Source organism: Fistularia commersonii, chromosome 5, assembly GCF_037954325.1.
Source record: "Fistularia commersonii isolate RoL2024-O1a breed Wild chromosome 5, RoL_Fcom_v1.0, whole genome shotgun sequence".
Classification (NCBI taxonomy): Eukaryota; Metazoa; Chordata; class Actinopteri; order Syngnathiformes; family Fistulariidae; genus Fistularia; species Fistularia commersonii.
Window position 1 is genome coordinate 5754899 of NC_141288.1, and position 18833 is coordinate 5773731.

The 18833-nt window shown below is 43.8% G+C and overlaps 1 protein-coding gene across 1 annotated transcript; it reads left to right on the forward strand.

The window, feature by feature from the left end:
- The first annotated feature begins 236 nt into the window (after positions 1 to 236).
- nup37 (nucleoporin 37) lies at positions 237 to 17422 on the forward strand. Its single transcript, XM_086146624.1, has 10 exons — positions 237 to 310; positions 1832 to 1995; positions 2085 to 2206; positions 6937 to 7009; positions 7231 to 7325; positions 13295 to 13385; positions 14617 to 14798; positions 14919 to 14969; positions 17076 to 17169; positions 17254 to 17422. The coding sequence occupies exons 2-10, from the start codon at positions 1840 to 1842 to the stop codon at positions 17365 to 17367; spliced, it is 978 nt and encodes a 325-aa protein (XP_086002750.1). The 5' UTR covers positions 237 to 310; positions 1832 to 1839; the 3' UTR covers positions 17368 to 17422.
- The last annotated feature ends 1411 nt before the right edge of the window (positions 17423 to 18833 follow it).

Genomic DNA, 18833 nt, shown 5'->3' on the forward strand with positions numbered 1-18833 from the left:
GTGTAGAATACAATAGGAGTGATCCATTACCATAGCCTTCTACGAAAATGTCGGATTTTTGACTTCGAATGAAATATTAACGAAGTCTGATTAAAAAACAAGAATTTAACGGGTTAAATTTGATATTTACTGAAATAATATGTAGAATTATCATCACAAATAAGATCATGTTCATCTTGTCATGTTCAATGAATCCCCCCAGCGTCTTGCCCTTAATGGTACAGTCCATGTCGTATCCGGAAGAAGGCTGAAAACGTCCAAATCGAGCGGACTATTTGACTGGAATTTGAACGGAACTGTTGGAGTCAAGGTGCTTTAAGTTATATCGATCACGTTTGCGGTCAGAAAAGAAACTAATATGTAAATTTGACGAAACGGTGATAATTCGATGGTGAAACAGAGCTTACTGAATGGTTAAAATGACATGTACTCTCTTGCTATATGCTAGCTAGCTTCATTGTCATGCTTGTCTGATGGTTTTGCCGGCTGTTACTGCTGTGACATCCTGGTAACGTGATGTAAACAGACTCAGTTTAAACAGGATGTAATTATCCGTCTGTGTACAAAAAACAAACAAACAAAAAAAAGAACAAGAGCATTTTATTCGTAAATGTTACTTTATAATTCCCTTTGCGCTCTTACACTTTATGCTACTGTCTCACGAATTGCACGTGTTAAGAAACACCCTGCATAAATGACTTCATAACTTAATTCATCTTACAGATTCTCAGTTGCCCATGTAGTTTAACAGAATTTATGTTGCAACTTTATTTGACTTTTGAAAAGTAGTTCAGAGCAATGTTTCAAGAAGAAGGCATACATTGCTGTGGATAAAAAATATGTTACTGATATGTCCGTTTATCAGACCCCATAAATCTTCAAGAAATAATCCTCATCAGCAAGTCTTCCACAACAACATTTCAGTAACTTTCAATCTAAAGCAGTGTTTTCAGAACAAGCCATAAACTGGCTCCAAATGCCACCTATCAGTAATGATTTGTCAGTTATATCATGACTTTACAATATTTAAGGATAAGAACGTTCTTTGAATCTATTAATTATTTTGTGAAAATATTGTATGTAAATTTTGAAATTAATAATACTGATTTTTTTAGCTTGGCACAGATATCTGGGACAAGAACCCTATTTGCATTAAAAAGTCAGTCATATTTCATTTGCAACATCTTTGCAAATAATTGCGTTTATATTACTATGTTTTTAAATTGTGCAGCACTTTAAAGAAAATTGAAAAGCACCGTGGAAATTTTGTGTTTAAAGTTCTTTGCTTTCAAAATGATCATTAGATTTTAGGATTTGAGGGTTTTTTTCATGTGCAAGGCAAGGAAACTTGTTTTCCAGTATAATGAAATTCTTTCTTTGCAGTTTTTTTGCACAGTGAATGCAAAACAGTGTATATCTAAGCATAAAATAGATAAACAAAAATCACAATAAAAGCAATTTTTTGAAGGGGCGTCATGTTTAATATACAATAGAAATATAAACTCTGCAAAAGTGGTTACAAATCAAATAGAGCTGTTCAAGTGTGCAAATTATGTATGTGCAAGCACAAGAGGTTCGTATATTATAAACTCCCCATAGCTGTTTAGGATGGCAGTGGGAATTACAGTGTGTATATCAGTCGATTGTACACACTGATGCTACATTCAGAAGCCTTTCATCTGTATTTTAAACTCGAATTATGAAAGAGGTTTTTTTTTCCTCTTTTCCAAGCGCATAATCTCTATTTCAGGATTTCATTAAGTAGTTTCTGATTGGCGGCCAGCTGCACTAGAATAGAATTATATTAATCCCAAGGGAAATTCTTCACTAGGAAACAGCATGCAGGAAGACTCCAGCCGCAGTCCCAACTACACTGTGGCATGTGAGGACTACGTTCACGTGGTGGAGTTCAGCCCTTTCAGTTCTGGCACTCCAGCATCACTCCTGGCCTATGGTGGAAACCAGTATGTTGTTGTGGCCACCTGTCTCTTTCAGGTTAGAGATGTACCCTCACACAGCCTGGTTCACCTGATTTTCTCCAATTAAACACAGCTTATCACTTTTGACAATATGTACAACCACAGGAGGAAGATATGGAGGTTGAAGGAGTGGAATTCAACATTCTCCGTGCTTTCCATCACGAATTGCCTGTCTATTGTCTCGCATGGAGCCCGGAGTCCCGACTGGACAGGATACCAACTATCAGGTACTAAAATTTCAGCCTGCACAGTTGTCATCAATATTCCCGATTTATATTGACTCCTCGGGATGCACATTTCAGCCAAGTAAAAGGGGATGCTGTTACATTGCTGTGTAGATTACTGTGTTTTTTCCTGTTGTCTGTCTTCCTGCTCGATAGAAAACCCAGTTCTCTTAAGTATCACATATACAAGAATCTAGAGCAAGTTAAAATGGGGATAAATGTAGATTTATCCACAGGCCCCTTTTTCAGTATTGCTATAGATCAACATGGATTGAAGGTTATGAGCTATTACATATTTGAGATAAACAGCACAATCGATTGTTCGTCTAAGTTTAATTCTCAATTTTATCAAAATATCTGTCAAAGGGTGGATCCATGGATTGATGTATGGACGGATTAAACTTTTATCGATCTTTTTTCTTCATCTTTTTATTTTTGTCATCTAATTTATTGAGACTATTCAGATAAATGTCTTGCAGTTTATGGCAATTTTGACAAATCTTGACATTTTTCTGTACTTTCCCACTGATCTAATTATGAGGATATTTCTTGCCAGGCTGTTTTTTAAAGATGTTATAAGTATATATGTGGTCATTATAAGGTCATTATATTAAGGTATAAGGTCATTTTTGGCAATTTTCCATGTCATTTTGTGCAGATTTTAATAGGATTACTCATGATTCTACTTGATCAAAACTTAAAAAACTTTATTAACCATTTTAATTTAAAAATGTTGCTGTTTTTAAAATGTTACTATTTCTTAGCCCTCGCTGCATTTTGCCTTTTTTGGAAATTAATGTATAAGTAATGATGTCTGATCATTCTCAAAAATAACATTCCTCAGTCTCTCAAACACATAAATATATGTATATAACTCAATTCTTTGTATATTACGCACAATTTTGTATGAATGTCATATCTTGAAAATGATTTTTCACATCAAATTTGTGTTCCAATACACAAATTTGTGTTCCTATCTTTGTCCAAAATGCATTACTGTCATAAAAGAATCTTTTTTTGTTTTATTCTAAAATACCACTTTTTTTTCCCACTTTGCTTTGCCAGTCTATTTTTTTCCTTTGGTTAGTTCAAACTCAGGGGAAAACCGAGCAAGTAAATTCTTAATAGCATTAAGATAAACAAGTGACGAAAAAAAATAAGAAAAAATTGACCAAGGAAGAAAGCCTGTAATGTTGGGTAGTAATTGACAAGAATTAAAGAAAAAACATTGAAAGCATTGAACTTTCATCGATTCATTATCTATACTACTTATCCCACACTCAGGATGATAGAACATGCAAACTCCACATAGAAAGGCCCTCTCTCCGAATCGAAATATGGACTTTTTTCCTGCGTTGGCTGAAGCGCTAACCTTTTTGCCACCTTGTTTCCCCCTAATCACAGAACCTCTAAATGGAAAAGGTCGGATGAGTGATGCTGTGCGAAATATATTTCCATTTGAAACAAAATCCACTCAAATCAATACCAATAAACGGCAAGGTCATTGTTAATATATTTATTTATTTTTTGCAGTACGTTTTAATCTCAATGACTGTATTGGGCAGTGAGAAAATTACTGTTAAAATTTATATTGACAAGTTGTTCGTAACCCATGTATGTGCAGCTGCATTTATCAGGTTGTTAAATAAAAAATAAATAAATAATTAAAAAAAAAAAAAAAATGACATATAGGAGATTATTGTTTGTTATTTAGGGGGAAAAAAAACAAGAGGCGCTTGTTGCGATAGTATTCTGTCTAATTCGCAAACTGTTGTCTGTGCTTTTTTAACTCAGCGGGACAGACACGTTACTCTCGGGGCTGAAACAGGCTCGGCTTTCGTGGAGTCACGGCGGCCGTGCTGCGTTAAAAACATTCGTCACCGCCTCTCTCTGTCACATTGCAGCTACCAGGATGCCAGCCAAGTTATTATAGGTGGCCTTGGAGAGAAGCGGCGCAGCCTGACTGGATCCTTAGAAAGCACACGTTCCCTTTCTAATTGTTGAGCCGAATGCGATGGTTCTGCGCTCCCTCTGGAGGTGTTTAAGCTTTGTGTAATTGAAAGAGAAAGGCGGCGATAATTCCTGGCCTTCCGCGGCTCAGGGCTTCGGAGCCAACTCTGTGACGTGCGCACATGTTATTGCGCTGATGACTACCCACTCAGGTTCCATCCCTGTTTTGGTCTGCACGTAGCACTGCCTTCCAGGAAAAGTACAACGTTCTCACTGGCTTGCCCCAGGCAAGGGTCCAAAGAGTGCGAGGCAAGGGGAGAAGAGGCGTCTCGGGCGGCAACGCCACCGCCGTTTTCTGCCGCAGCTTGTAAAGGGAAATTTACTGAAACATGTAAAGACGCAGTCACAGAACAACAATCCCCACCCTCCCCCACAAAATGCACAGTCAGTGTATATTTCCCCTCTCATGACAGTCAAACAGCCTTTTTCCTCACTTGTTTTTAGTTGATTAAGATGCTTTTTTGGTGGGGTTTAAAGGATGATGTGACAATGGCTTTTCCCAGGAATTTTAGGTTTTCTTTGTTTGTCTTACCGGGTCGAACAAATGCTAACAGGCTCATTCTCATGAAATCGGAAACTGAGAGGTGAAACTTTTTCCACTTCCTTGGATGTCATGACATCCGTCGCACTCTTTTGACATTCTACTTCATTTTCCCTGGAAATACTACATGGAACCTTTTTATGGGCCGTTATCAGGCCGTTATTAATACGTTTGGACTTCTATCCAGATGCAGTATATATGATCTAGATTTTCATATCATGACTTTGGTTGTTTACTTTAACGTTGGTAAGTGAGGCATGCTGTGTTATTTTCTGAAATTTCTCAGGAAACATTACACGGTGCACATATTCTTATTTGTTTTGGGACCATATCCGCACATATAACACGGCTTTGGTGAATAGCAGCCTCTGGTTGGTCGGCAGCCGTGTGTTAAAACCATATAGCGCACGCAAAAGTTCGGCTCGAGTTTAATCACCGCTCAAAATCCATCCGCTACCCAACTTGTAACCATCACAGCATTGCAGAGCGCAGCTGTCAAAGCTTAGTCGGGAATTTTGTGCCTTGGTTCAGTCCACCAAGGCTGACGATGAGTTCAGTGTGGCAGCGTTAATGAGCATTACAGCTGGTATCAACCGCCATATATCACATATAATATAATTAATGATACATGGTTCAAGTCAAGCAGCACACTCTGTGCAGCCATGATGGAACACCGCAGGAAACGCATCAGAGACACACGTGTCCATCATGGTCATGCGTTGGCAGCCTACCACTATACGAGCAGGGTAATTGGCGCGTAGGTATGTGTTAACTGGCTTATTTTGTTTTTAAAGCAAAATGTATAAGCAAAGCGTCGCCCGAAGTAAAGATTACTCGTGTGTTTGGTCCCAGCTGCTCATGTGCATTTGGAGGATGGGATCTTGGCCTGGACTAAAAGTCTTGTTTCCAAAATGCATGTAGCTTGTCAATTGTTTTTTTTTTTTTGTATTTTGTTTTTATAATTTTTTTTGGTGTAAATCCTAAATATGCAGTATTGTAATGGATGAAGTTTTCCACCTCCCACCCTGCTAGACAAAACCCCGAATTGTACAAGCGCAACTACGCTAATAGGTAATAAACCAAACGATAACAAAACAAGGACAATCGATACAAATATAACTTGTAAATACAACTTTGGAAAATGGCTATTGTGATGCTTAACTGAGCTGAATCAAAGCGAGCTTATTTTAGAAGAAATTATTTTTAAAATGTTATAATATTTTTTTTCCCCCAGGCAAGCAGAGCAGCTGGTCGCTTTAAGAGAATTTCTTTATCATTATCCAGCATTTTGTCTAAAATAACCGTATCACACTTCACCACATGTTGTTCTTTGTGAGGTATATGGGATTATCACAATTCAACCGCAAGGCCCGTTCATCATGATTGTTTGCAGATAGACCCTTCTCATTTGTATCGTCTCTAATAACGTTGCCCTTTTGAAACTTTGATGCTCAAGCTAGAGTTGCTCTATCTATCTTTTTTTGCAAACCGTATCGAAAGTTAGGGGGTTGCACGTCTATCAGAGTGCAGTTTTTCAGTAGACTGTATTATTTATTTATGCACAACAAAAAGAATAAAACAAATAATCTGTACTTTTAAGCAGCAGTTGCAGTTTAGTGGTGTTTAATCTACTGTACTCTACTTGATCTACTGTAGCAGTAATACACCGAACCACATTAAGGGTGTTTGTTGTGACATCATGCCAGATCCATCTGTTCTTGTGTCTGAAAAACGTGTGAACCACTGTCTGTGTATTCTGGTGATGTGTCTGTGTTTTTCTTGTCATAAGTGAGTTAGTGTAATTGTGTGAATAATTGCAGGCTGCGGTGTACACTCGGACTGATTAGAGGGAAAGTCCTCAGCGTGGCTCCGCGCAGGTTTTTGCGAACGGGGCCGTGTATAAATGGCGTGAGGAATCTTGTTTTTCCCCGTGTTTGTCTTAGCGTGCAATTAGAATCTCCCTGGCGGGGCTCTACTGATCATACTCCAAGTTTCTACCACACACACACACACACACACACACTCACACTGACACTCTCATCCAGAGGTGTCAGTCCAGCTGGTTGCTGGCGCGTATGCAGACGGAGATGCCATCTGTTGCCGGGCTCTATGCAGTCTGCCTCCTTTTTTGATGTTCTGTCCTTATTTTCACGCTTTTCTCCCCTCCCCTTCTCCCTTGCAGATTTTGCACTGCTGCGACCGACAGAAAGCTACGTCTGTTGACTTCTGATCTCCAGGATCGGCATGAAGTCAAGGTAGCGCAACATCTGGAGCACATTGGCCAGGACCCTGCTTGTCAGTTGGCACCAAACCCTCCCTACTTAGACCTAGCATTTGGTACTTAGCGATACAGGAAATGTAGCCGTACACAAAGACTGCGAGCAGTCCCACTATAAAAGCTATAAACTCTTCACTTAACAGTTTATTGATCATGAATTTGCTATTTATGGCAAATTCTGTTTACCTATTTTCCTAGGTGATGGAAGGCCACACCAGCTACATTAACCATTTGGTGTTCGAGCCCTCGGAGGGGAAACAAATCGCTTCTGTCAGTGATGACCACACTTGCAGGTCCAAACCATTTTATTTCCATGTGTGTGTGTGTGTGTGTGTGTGTGTGTGTGTGTGTGTGTGTGTGTGTGTGTGTGTGTGTGTGTGTGTGTGTGTGTGTGTGTGTGTGTGTGTATGGTCCCAGCTTCTGGTTTTGAGTTCTGTTCTCTGTTAATGGTGCAGAAAGTCCTGACTTTGTTTCCACAGTGAAACACGATGCTAAGCACAACATGCTCCGGTGTGACTGTGCGTAAGCACAGAGCTGCTTTGTAGCTTTTCTAGCTAATTGGTTAAATATGGAAATCCAATTAGCGGTGGAGAGATTTTCCTCTTGAAGGGGACCCATAACAGGGTCCCCAAATTTTCCTTTTCAATTAATGGTTTCGTGGGGGAAAAAGTGTGTCAGTAGCCAGTCGGGACTCTGGGACACCCCCTTGGGAGGCTCGTAATCGGCAGCGTTCAAAAGTGTCTCCAGTTACCCGGCTCGGGTCTTTTATTATTTTTGTACAGTAAAGTCATAATATTCCTTTAAGCTACATTAAACACACACCAAGGGTCACGTGACTGTGGGATATGCAATGTGAATTCATCCCGAGAACTCTCAACAAGACGCCACCGCTCCATCTCGATGAAGTATTTTATTTCGCTGTCGTTCTTTGTCATATTTTTCTTTTTCTTTTGACCACACCTGGCTCCCCACTGCCACACGTCTTTAAAGGTCACGTTATGGCTCCGTATTTTGTCGTGCCGAATCCCCGTCCTTATTTTTTCTGTTTTAGCTTCCAAGGCGGATTCCGACTCTTGGTCAAAAGTAGGCCGGGGTTAAGCTGGATAGTCATCTCTTTCTTCCTAAGGCTCTGATGTTTGTTATTCTGTTAACCTATGTCAGCTTGGGTGCTTAATGCTTCCATTCTAACAATAAGAAGGTCCTCGGTTGGATTCCGACAGGACATGTCTGCATGGGTGGCCTCCGGGTTCTCGGTTTCCACAATCCAACAACATGCAGCAGGTACCCTAAACTGTGAATGAATGACTGAATGAAAGATTGTTCACCTCTTTATGTGACCCTTTGTTCAACTGGCAACCGGTCCATGCTGTATCCCACCTCTTGCCCAATGACAGTTGTGGTATGCTCCAGTACACCCATGACTCTGAGCTCTGGGTAAACCGTGTAGATTATGTATGAAATGATATTAGCTTGAGTCAGGTGGTAAAGGAAGACTAGCTAGTCAACTTTGGACCCCGAGTTTTAAGGTGGCATTGAAGCCCGCTGCCATTTCCCTACAAGTTTTCATATAAACTTGGGGAATCCGGACCTCTTCCATTTTCAGGAGCAGCTCTCACACTGTTTCCAGCTGCCAAATCTCCCAGAAACAGTACCCTCCCTTCCTGACAAAGGAAGAGCAGCTGATAAACAGAAAATTTTAGAGGCCAGGGAGATTTTTTTTTTTTTTTTTATCTGTTTTTGGAGAACAAACTGGGCATATGAGTTTCGGACTGTTGACCAGAGAACACCTGATGTTCAAAAAACCTGTCACCTTGATCCCTCAGAACTCTGGACGTTCCCCTTTGCAGACTCATCACAAGACCGGTAAATACAAATAACCATCCAGTAACCCCCCCAATCCGACTTCGGCCCAGGAGAGTTGAATTGGTTGCGGTCACTTTGCACTTCGGTCTCGAGGTCATGGCACAGTGTGTTTTCTGTTTGTCTCTGCCCCCCCATACACACTTCAATATTGCTAATAGTTGAACCAGCAGAGCAGTGCCTGTTTGGAAGACCCAATCTTTTTCTTAGCCTTTTTGAAAACAAACTTTTTTTTTTTTCAAGGTTCAGTGATGTATCTGTCAGTTTTTTTTTTTTCACCTTTCCTTCTTTTTTCAATTTTCAGAAAAAAATTGATGAAGACAGTTTATTAGCCAGATGCAGAATACAATACCGTCCACGTCTATTTATCTATTTCTTTATTTATTTTAGCCGAATCTGACGTCGATATTTTTCTGTCGCTTTGACACCCGAACAACCGGTCGATTTCGCGTCGGCACCCGTGACATGTCCCGCCACCCATTCGAGAGTCCACAGAAAGGAGAACCGTCTCCCGTGCCCTCCTCTTCCTCCCCTCCCTCCCGCCGTCCGGCCAGAGAAAATAGGAGTGCGCTCCATCTGCTGAAAGATTTAAATGTTGAGAAAATATGGGAGCGCAGGAGGAAGACTGAGGCGGAACAAAGGATAGATCAAGTTAACAGGAGAGCACCTTCCAGTCAGCCCACACAAACTGAGCCTCGATATGAGAGGAGGAAACTGGCCTCGCGAGAAGGGTGGGAGGGAAGTGTAAACTTGCATGTAAAGGCTCATGACCCCTCCATCACTCTGTTGCGTTTGGCAGCCGCGCCTCTACTATAAGTTTGCTTAGCTTTGTCATCACTGTCCCCTGCAGCTGTGGGAACTCTGCCGCGGCCAGCGCGCAACCCGACGCCAGCTGCTTCAAGGTGGGGAGGCCGACTCCACTTCCTCAGGGCGATTTCACATGCAGTCTAAACAGCCCGCCGTATCAGCATAGGCGGAAGGGGGCGGCGGGGGGGGGGATGGGACTCCAGCGTTCTGTGCCACCTACAAATCAAATGGACGCGCTGCAGGTTCCCGTGGGGATTCGGGGTCGACTGAGTTCTCAGATGAACTTGGGGATAATGCACACCTGCCACCGCCGCTGCTGCATTATGTATATGGTTTAAAACCTCTCGTCCTGTTCTCAGCGATTAATCTTCTTCTTTGTTCTCTCGCTCTCTCTCTCTCGCTCTCTATCCCATATATCGTGCGAGGGGAAGAAATTAAATCAGCCACACGTACCTCATGCACGCTTCTCCTGCCGTAGCGCCGCCCTTTTTTTTTTTTTTTCTTTTTTTTTTTTTTTTTTTTTTGACCTGCCTTGGGAAAATAAGCATCAGAATCCGTGCCGCTCATAGATGCTTATATAAAAATCTTCATTTGATCCGTCTATATCAACAGTTTATCCACCATTTTTTAAACCGACCGTTTACCCGTGACTTTTAAGCTTTCCATTTCAACGGCACAGCCATGACTAAGCTATTAATTTCAGCCAGTTATCCATTACCTTAAGCGATCTATTTTAACCACTCATCCAGCATGTGTATGCATATAGGCGCTGTAGTATTTGGACTTCAGACAGGGCAGCCCCTGCGCGGCGCAAAAGGATGGGACGGCGCTGTCGGCAAACACCCCTCCGCCTCTCTCCACTCGGAGTCACCATCAGTTATTTGCTCTCGCTCGCTACAGTAAATCAGATCACACAGCGCTAATGGCGTTTCCCCGTTTCCTCCGCTTTTGGGAAGGGTTGGCAGAGTGCGCGGCCTCTGGCACCGCGGTTTTTCTCACGCAGATAACACAAATAAAGGAGCCCGGGCCGTCCGCTTTAAAACCCCGCCGCGCGACGGAACCCGAGCGCTCTGGCTTGGAGATGGTGTTTTATCATAGGTGGTACCGTGTTTTCGCGTCTCACGTCTTTCACCTTGTTCGGCAAAGGTTATGTTTTTTCGCGAGGGGGAGGGGGCGGCGCTCTCCGTTTGAAGGGTAGAGCGGTTCACCGCAGCTTGGCTGTCGGTTGGGTAGCGTGCAATCGAGCTCTGCTTGGCGAGTGGTCTGAAAAAATATGGTTTAGTCATTGTTTTCCTGGTGTGGTCGGGGGGGCAGGGGGGGGGGGGGTTCTTATTTTTTTGTTCTCCTTAGCTTCGTTCGTGTTCCACAATGGAGGCTCTGGCTGGGTCTGCCCATAGGCAGAGGAAAGATGCCCAGAGTTTCAACGGGGCTCTATCCCGGCTACACGGGAGACGAGGCAGAAAGAGTCGAGTGTTGTTTGAGGTCTTCATCTGAGATGGGGCATATCCGCTCCTCCACCACACCACCGAGGACATCAGGCCCACATTCAGATGGTCTTTGGAGGTTCTGTTTTCGGGCTTTATTAGACGTCTTCTGCATGACCTCATCAGTCAGCACCTTTCCATGCTTCACAAGCGTTTGTTTTATATTTCCAGAAACACTTGCAGCCCACCTCAACCCCCACCCCAATGCCCTCATCTCCACCTTTTCTTCTCGTTCGGGGATCATTCTGATGTGGTTAACCATAGATCCAGGTCTCAGGAACCACAGTTCTCTCCGTCCAAGTGATTCATTACATCCGTGTGCATGTTCGCATGGTGTTCCTCAGCTGCTTTTGCTATCATAGGTCTTATTGAGTTATAGACTCTGCTGCGTCGGGTCGGTTATAGTCCTCAAATGAGTTTTGATTGTAGGTTGGCGTTTGGCTTGCGAGACCTGTCTGTTTCGTTTTCATTAAGCAGGATGCCATTCAAGTCCTCCCCGCCGCTCCCCTTCAACTATCTCACTCTCCGTATTCCGCAGAAAATGAATGGCAGCGGGCCGCCCACAGCGAAACATTTGTAATGTGAGTGAAGCGTAACGCCAACTCAGGCGAGGGTGATATTTCCCCCCTCTGCCCCTGCTATCATAGCTCAATGTAATGGGAGGCTGGCGTTTTCCCCCTGCGAGAGGAAAGCGCCAGCCTCACGGCCAAACTTCTGTCTTCGCGGCGCGGGGACCAGATCTGAGAAAACGGGCCCGTTTTCTGCGAAAAAAAAAAAAAAAGGCATGAAGACGCCGTAAATTACTCGCGCACAAACTAGCGGGGAGCGGGGCAAATTAGAAGCAAACGTAAACTTGGATGAAAATGCGTCATCCATCAATGCCCCCATCGTCTGCCATAAAACCTTGGTTGACTTATGTCTCGCACTGAGTCACGCTCGAAGGGGGGAAAAAAAAGGTGAATTCTGCAGAAAAACCACAAGTTAAAGGAACTTTTTCTTTTTTGGATGAAAAAAAAAGTCACAGTTTTACTTAATATACAGTACGTCCAAGTCAGGAATGCATCGGACCTTAGATCAACCACGATCAAGAGTGTATTCTGCTTTTTGGTTATTGAACTGCGCTGTGTTTTTGGTTTTCACATGAAGACTATCAAATGGGTTTGAGTGTTTTTACTTTCTCCCCGCACTGTTCCGTTGTGCAAGTAAAAAAAAAAAAAAATGGTGTTAGCTAACTCCGTACTTGCGTTGGCAAAAATGCTAAGGTTGCGCTGCGAACCCTGGAAACCCCTATGTGGCGTTGCAGGCCAGAAGAGCTTGGACCTCTCCATCGGTCCATTTTTTTTTTTTTTTTTTTTTTGCAAAATCGCAAGAGCAGCTGACCAGTAATTTTAAAATTGGCGCCCAGCAGTCCGCAAGAAGGATCTGGCGGTGAGCTTCGCTTATAGGTTCCACCAAGTGTCATCATCACATAGTTCCAAAAAGGACCCTCCCTCAGACCAGCAGCTAAAATCGTTCCAAGAACTGAGGTCCAAGCTCCTGGTTCCTATGAATCTATGATTCCTGGTTACTATCCCAAATGCACGAAAATGCACAAGCTTCAAAATGTTCCTGCAGTGGGAAAGCGGCTATTGAGAGTGAAGTTGCGGTAAGCAGTCCAGCCACCAGGCAAGAAAGTCCCTGGGTCAACTCTAGCGATTGACCAGGTTCCCCTCACTGTGCCTGCATGGGTTTTCTCCATGTTCCTCTCCCTGGATTTTCCAAATTCTTTGGCCTGGGTTCTCCTCATGTTCTCCTGCCCCAGTTCTCTCCAGGCTCACCCTCCTGGAGTCCTTAAAAACCGTCAAAGTTCACCAGGAACTCCAAATTGTCCGTAGGTATGAATGAGAGAGTGAATGGTTGGATGTCTCAAGATGGCCCCATGATTGGCAGGTGACTGGTTCGGATTAATTCCTGCCTCCTGTCCGCAGATGGGATTAAAAAATAATGATATCTATTATATGTGATATCTATTATATGAAATGTTTGAGTATGATAGTGAGCAAATAATTACTATAGATTTGAAAGATATAGAACGTTAATTACTTTTTATCACGTTTTTTTCCCCCGTGCAGGATCTGGGACTTGGACGGAAACCAGACGACCGCCTTCCAACTCAATTCTCCCGGAATCAGCGTTTGCTGGCACCCTAAGGAGCTCTGTAAGGTATTTTTAAGTTGTTGTTTTTTTCCGTTGTTTGCGTTATCCTTGACGAAGTCGACGGATTGGTAGGGCGGACACCACAAGTCAGGAGAACGAAAATGTCACGTCGCTGAGAAATTCTAAGAGGGGTGGGGAGGAAGTCACATCAGCGTCATCGCTAATTTGTGTCATATACCGGACGTTAAGGGTTTGTGGCGCAACGCTTTTTTTGCGGCGGTGGAAGTAAACGAAGCCTTTAAATTCGACACAGGTGTCCCGGCGTTTTGCCGATGTCCGCTCGAACGCGGCGTTGGAACGGCCCCGAAACGCCAGTTCGCAGACATCGTATTGCATCATCGCGGCAAGAAAACGCTATTAACAAAAGACGACAGATGACATGTAGGTCTTTCCTTTGGAGAAAGAGCAAAGAAAGCCAAGGTGTCAGTCAGGGCCGTTTCCTCTCGGAAAACAAGGGGAACATCTGACAGGAAGGGGCCTGCTGGACGCCGAGCCAGAACACAATCGCAGGAGAAGTTCCCGACAGTTCGACAAACGAGCGGCGGCGGCGACGAAGACGACGACGACGAGCGGCATCCAAGTCAGCTGATGTAAAAGGGCCGCAAATTTGGGAAACGAGTCCCTGGTGATCCTCGGGGGGGGGGGAGAAAGTGAACAATGTTTTTTCATCGCCCTGTTGATACACGTCGGTCTGGAAATATCACTCCTAAAGAGAAATAAATTAACTGAAGGCATCATGGGGAACACTTGAATTTCACATTTTGACTGCTTGGAGGTAATTTATTGCTGCTTTTTTTCGGTAATTACTGACAGGTTGGTTTTTTTTTGCATGTTTTTATTGTAATTCATATTTTCAGTAATTTTTCTCTGATTTTTCTTTTTTTTTAAATGTACTGTTTAGTTGATTTTTTTTTTTTTTTCGCTTAATGACTAGGGGAATTACGCAACAACCACAGCGGACGTCCCGTCATCGACTTTCATGCCATTTCAAAGTTTGACGTCCCCGACGTCATTTCAATTAAGCTTTAAAAAGTCGGTTTGGAGTCTTGAGTTCAGCCGGTGTTAAGACGTGATAAGTCCAGCTGGCCCCGGGGCTGACAGAGGACTGCGTCGTGTCAGAACAACCAAGCTGAATTTCAGGAAATCCACGCAGGCCGTCCGGGATGCTGACGCCCCCTTAATATCACGCACATGATATAGAGACGTAATTACAAAGATCACCCATGTGTCTACTCAGTTAATGGTGGCGGAGAAGAGGGGCACGGTTCGCTTCTATGACCTGATGACCCAGCAGGCCATCCTTTCCCTGGACTGCGGCCTGTCACCTCTCCTGTCGGCCGACTGGTGCTTCACCAACACCATCAAGGTTGGCGCCGTGGCAGGAAACGACTGGCTCATCTGGGACATCACGCGGTCCAGGCGAGTAGTGCAGCACCGCACGTACACTCCTGTTTTTATTCTTTTTTTTTTTTTTTTTTTCCCCTCTCAACAGGAATTATTTAAAATGCACTTTCATTTTTTTTTTTTTTTTTTTTACAGTTACCCGCAGGAGAAAAGGCCAGCCCACGTAGATAAAGCACGGCTATTCAAGTAAGATTCATTTTCTGTATTTATTCGTCCAAACTCTTTTCGTTCTCGATCCCCAACATTAACTCTGAAAGTGGTTCCACGTCCACATAATCTCTTTTATCCCTTAGCGGAATTCTGGCCATTTTAAGGTCATTAATGGGCAAAAATGTTCACGATTATTAGGTAATTTAACGTTCTTGTTGATTTCTTTCATTTTTTTTTTTTTAAAACCATTTTTGGCAAGTTAACATTGATTTGAAGATGATTTTTTTTTTTTTTTACTCTCCTCCATTTGTGTTTTAATGTCTTCATACAGTGGTTTCAAAAGACAGTGGGAGAATAAGCTGATAAATTAGCACAAAAAAGTTCACCTCATTAAAACGACCAAAAAATCCGTGGGACGTTGTACCGAATTATCTTAAAGCTGCTCAGGACTGCGCAGGAAAGTATTTGCGTCTCCAAAAAAAAAAAAAAAAAAAAAAAAAAAGACCGGGAACTACAGAAAATACATTGAAAGTTAGAAACGAAGTGACGCCGAGGGGACCAAAAAAAAAAAAAAAAAAAAAAAGAAAATTATCCGACGAGAGGGAACCCGATGGGGATGGGTGGGTCTGGGAGAGGGTATTCTCCAGAAAAGAGCGGGGTTTAATATTTATCACGCTCCGCCACGTTCCATTAGCTCCACGGGACGGAGCTGTTTTTGATGTGCTTTGCCCGTTGGTCCGTTCGCAGGATTATATAAAAGCGAGCGGGCCAATTTCTCACAGGCCTCGGGGCGGAGTGGGCGCGGCCGGCCCGGGGAATGACCCTGTGACATTTTGGAGCCGATCCGAATCACGGGGCAGACGCTCTAATCACTCTTAATTGTTTTCTTGCATTAGCCGCAAGATAGTTTTTTTTTTTTTTTTTTAACAGCGCCACGTAACCATTGTACGGTTTTCCTCTACAAGTTTTTCAGTGGAGCTTTTGTTTGGCCGGGAGGAAAAGAAAAAGTGATAACATTAAAATTATAACGTCGTGGTCAGAGAATTTTCAGGGGTTTTATTATTTTAGTTTTTTTTTTTTTTTTTTAATCTCAGCCAAAGAGTCTGTTTTCCTTGCTATTAGTTTGATTAGGTTAAAAACTACCAGACCTGAGTTTATGAAACTGAATTGAGGGTCTGGAACATGATTTAGTATTTCACTGCAGATCTGGATCCGGGATTTTTACCCCCTGCCCCCTCCTTTAGCATTGGAAGGGAATTTTTTTTCTTTTCTTCATCAAACTCACAGGAAAATTATAGGATACGGAAAGAGCAGTTGACAGTTATACAATTCTGTATGATGCATGAAGGGGGAGGGTCTTTTTAAGAATATTTTGCATAGCAATGACATCGTTGTGACAGGCTGGTTGGAAAATGGCTTGGCGGCATGACAAATCAATAAAGTATTACGAAACTCATCCGGGCTTCACACGGAATTTTATTTATCTAATTTTTTTTCTTTTTTTGATGAATTTCTAGGCTTTTTCGGTGATTATTCTTTAAACTTTGAGGCTGATTTTTTTTGGGTGACTTTTCTCCCAGTTTCTCTCAGATTTTTAGGTTGCTTTCCACTAATATGGGCAGATTACAAGTGCCATTTGTCAAAAAAAAAAATTTTTTAAAAGGGCCGAAAATAAAAACTCAGGATATTCAATAAAAACGTAGGCCGGGAATCCAATTTTGAATCATTTAAAAAAAAAAAAAATGATGAAAGGTAATATATATCTGTGAGTTGCCCAGCGCTGTTTCAGATCTAGTGGAACAAAATATGTTTTCTCAAGGCGGTGATCATAATTCAATCAGCGTCCGAGGCGCCTTGGAAACCTGCTGCCAATGTGATCGTAGTTAATATACCCCGATGTATATGATGGATTCGGTTGCAAATTTGCATATAATAGCAGAGCGGGTTATTGGCCTTGGCAGGGCTCCGCGCTGTCTGAGTGTCCCTCTAGTTAATATTTAATATAATCACGTTTAATTTGAGAATTTGTATTATTTTTGAGCCTAAACGTTTGCTATTCCGTTTCCCTTCACCCCTATTAAAACAAAATGTGTGTAATTTGCGCCGGTGATGTTCAGAGAGATGTTGCTCCCTCCACTCCAGGTGGTCCCGGGCCAACGAAAACCTCTTCGCCACCGCCGGATGTCCAGGAAAGATCAGTAGTCAGTTGCTCATCCATCATCTCGGCCACCCACAGGTCGGTACCGCTACAACCCATCGCCGCTCCCGTCTGTTCCCCAAAATGTCCCCGCACTGATCCCCTCCCCCCGTGTCATTGCAGCCGGTGACCGTCGGATCCGTGACGGTGGGCTCGGGTCTCAGCTGGCACCGGACCCTCCCGCTCTGCGTGATGGGCGGCGACAGAAAACTCTGCTTTTGGATGACCGAGATGTAGCACCCCAACCCCCACCCGTTGCTCTTCAATAAAGATTTTTTCTTTTCTTTTCTAATTCGGCGTCGTATCGACGGGAGGCGGCTAACGTTTCCGCCCGCTTCCCCCTTATTTCCCACCATCCCTTCTCGTCTTTCCCCGCCCCCCCCCGCCCCTCCCGCGGGGGAGAAAGAGACACACAGCCCGTTATCGCCGCCGTCTCCGCGGTATCGAGTGTCCTCGGTGCCAAGCGCCCGCTTACAGAGGTGACCCCCCCCCCCCCTCCTCCTTCGTGTCGCGCGCTATAAATCCCCCACAGCATACAGTGAATTCTCAGACAGCCAGGTGCCTGGCAGAGGCTGCTGTTTCTTTTTATTTTTTCTCTTCCTCCTCCTCTCCCGATATCATCCCGTTGAGACGTCCTTGCGGGTTCATCCGGGTGATCAGACATAACTCATCATACTCACATGTCCTCTCTCTCCCCCCCCACTGCCAAGGGACCTCAAAGGAAGGCGCCAGTGCCAACTCCTTTAATAGTCAATAAAATTGGTCTGCCTTTCTTTTTTTTTTTTTTTTTCTCCCCTTTTTTTTTGTGTTAAAATGTAGTCACATTTACAAGATGTGATTTTAAGGGACTGCTCCACCTGCCGTGGGGGCAGGTGGAGCAAATGAGGAAAAACTACTGAATGTCTAGCTGTAGCCCAGCCCTTCGAGTGTGTGTGTGTGTGTGTGTTTTGGGGGCACAGGCGGTCAAGGAGTGTAATCACAGGAAAAGCTTTTGGAAGTGTAGAGTCTGGGGCTTTTTAAGGTCATCTCTGAATTCGCGGAATGCCAAATTAGACTGGATGGAGGAGGAGGAGGAGGAGAAGGGCTGAGCAGGGAGGAAGAGATGCGCGTCGCCTTTACCTCCCTGATTATCGGTGATCCGCGGACCGGAAACCCCAGAAGAGACCCGGGGATCACGTGGTGGGGGGAAATTTGCGCCGCCCACTCCGGGGCCAAACAAGAAACCCTTTGTACCGGCGCAGGTGCGAGGGAAAAAAAAAAAAAAAAAACAACACAGTTTTTGGTTTCACGGCGAGCGGCTCGTCACACAACTCCACTGCAGAGGGCGCTCGACTAATTAGCTTAATCGTCGCCGCTCCGACGGCTGTTTCTACAGATGTGCTCGCTTGTCGGTGGTGGAGGGGGGCGGGCGCGGGGATAAACGCGCATTCAGGCGTATTACGAGGGCTGTTTATACAACAGCGCTCCTGAGCGTCTCAGGTGAAGCCCAAGGTTGCGCGGCATGGCGAGCGATGCGGCGGAGCGAGCCGAGGGCCTTAAAGACCTTCACTCTTTCAAAACCAGTTCGTCAACCTCGTATATTTCTTGGAAGGGACACGCTAACCGCCGTCCACAAAGCATAACATGCTACTGCTCCCCTTGTTCACTCTTTTGTTTGAACAAGTCCAATGTGGTCTCCGCTCTGTGTTTGCTGTGCTTTCGGG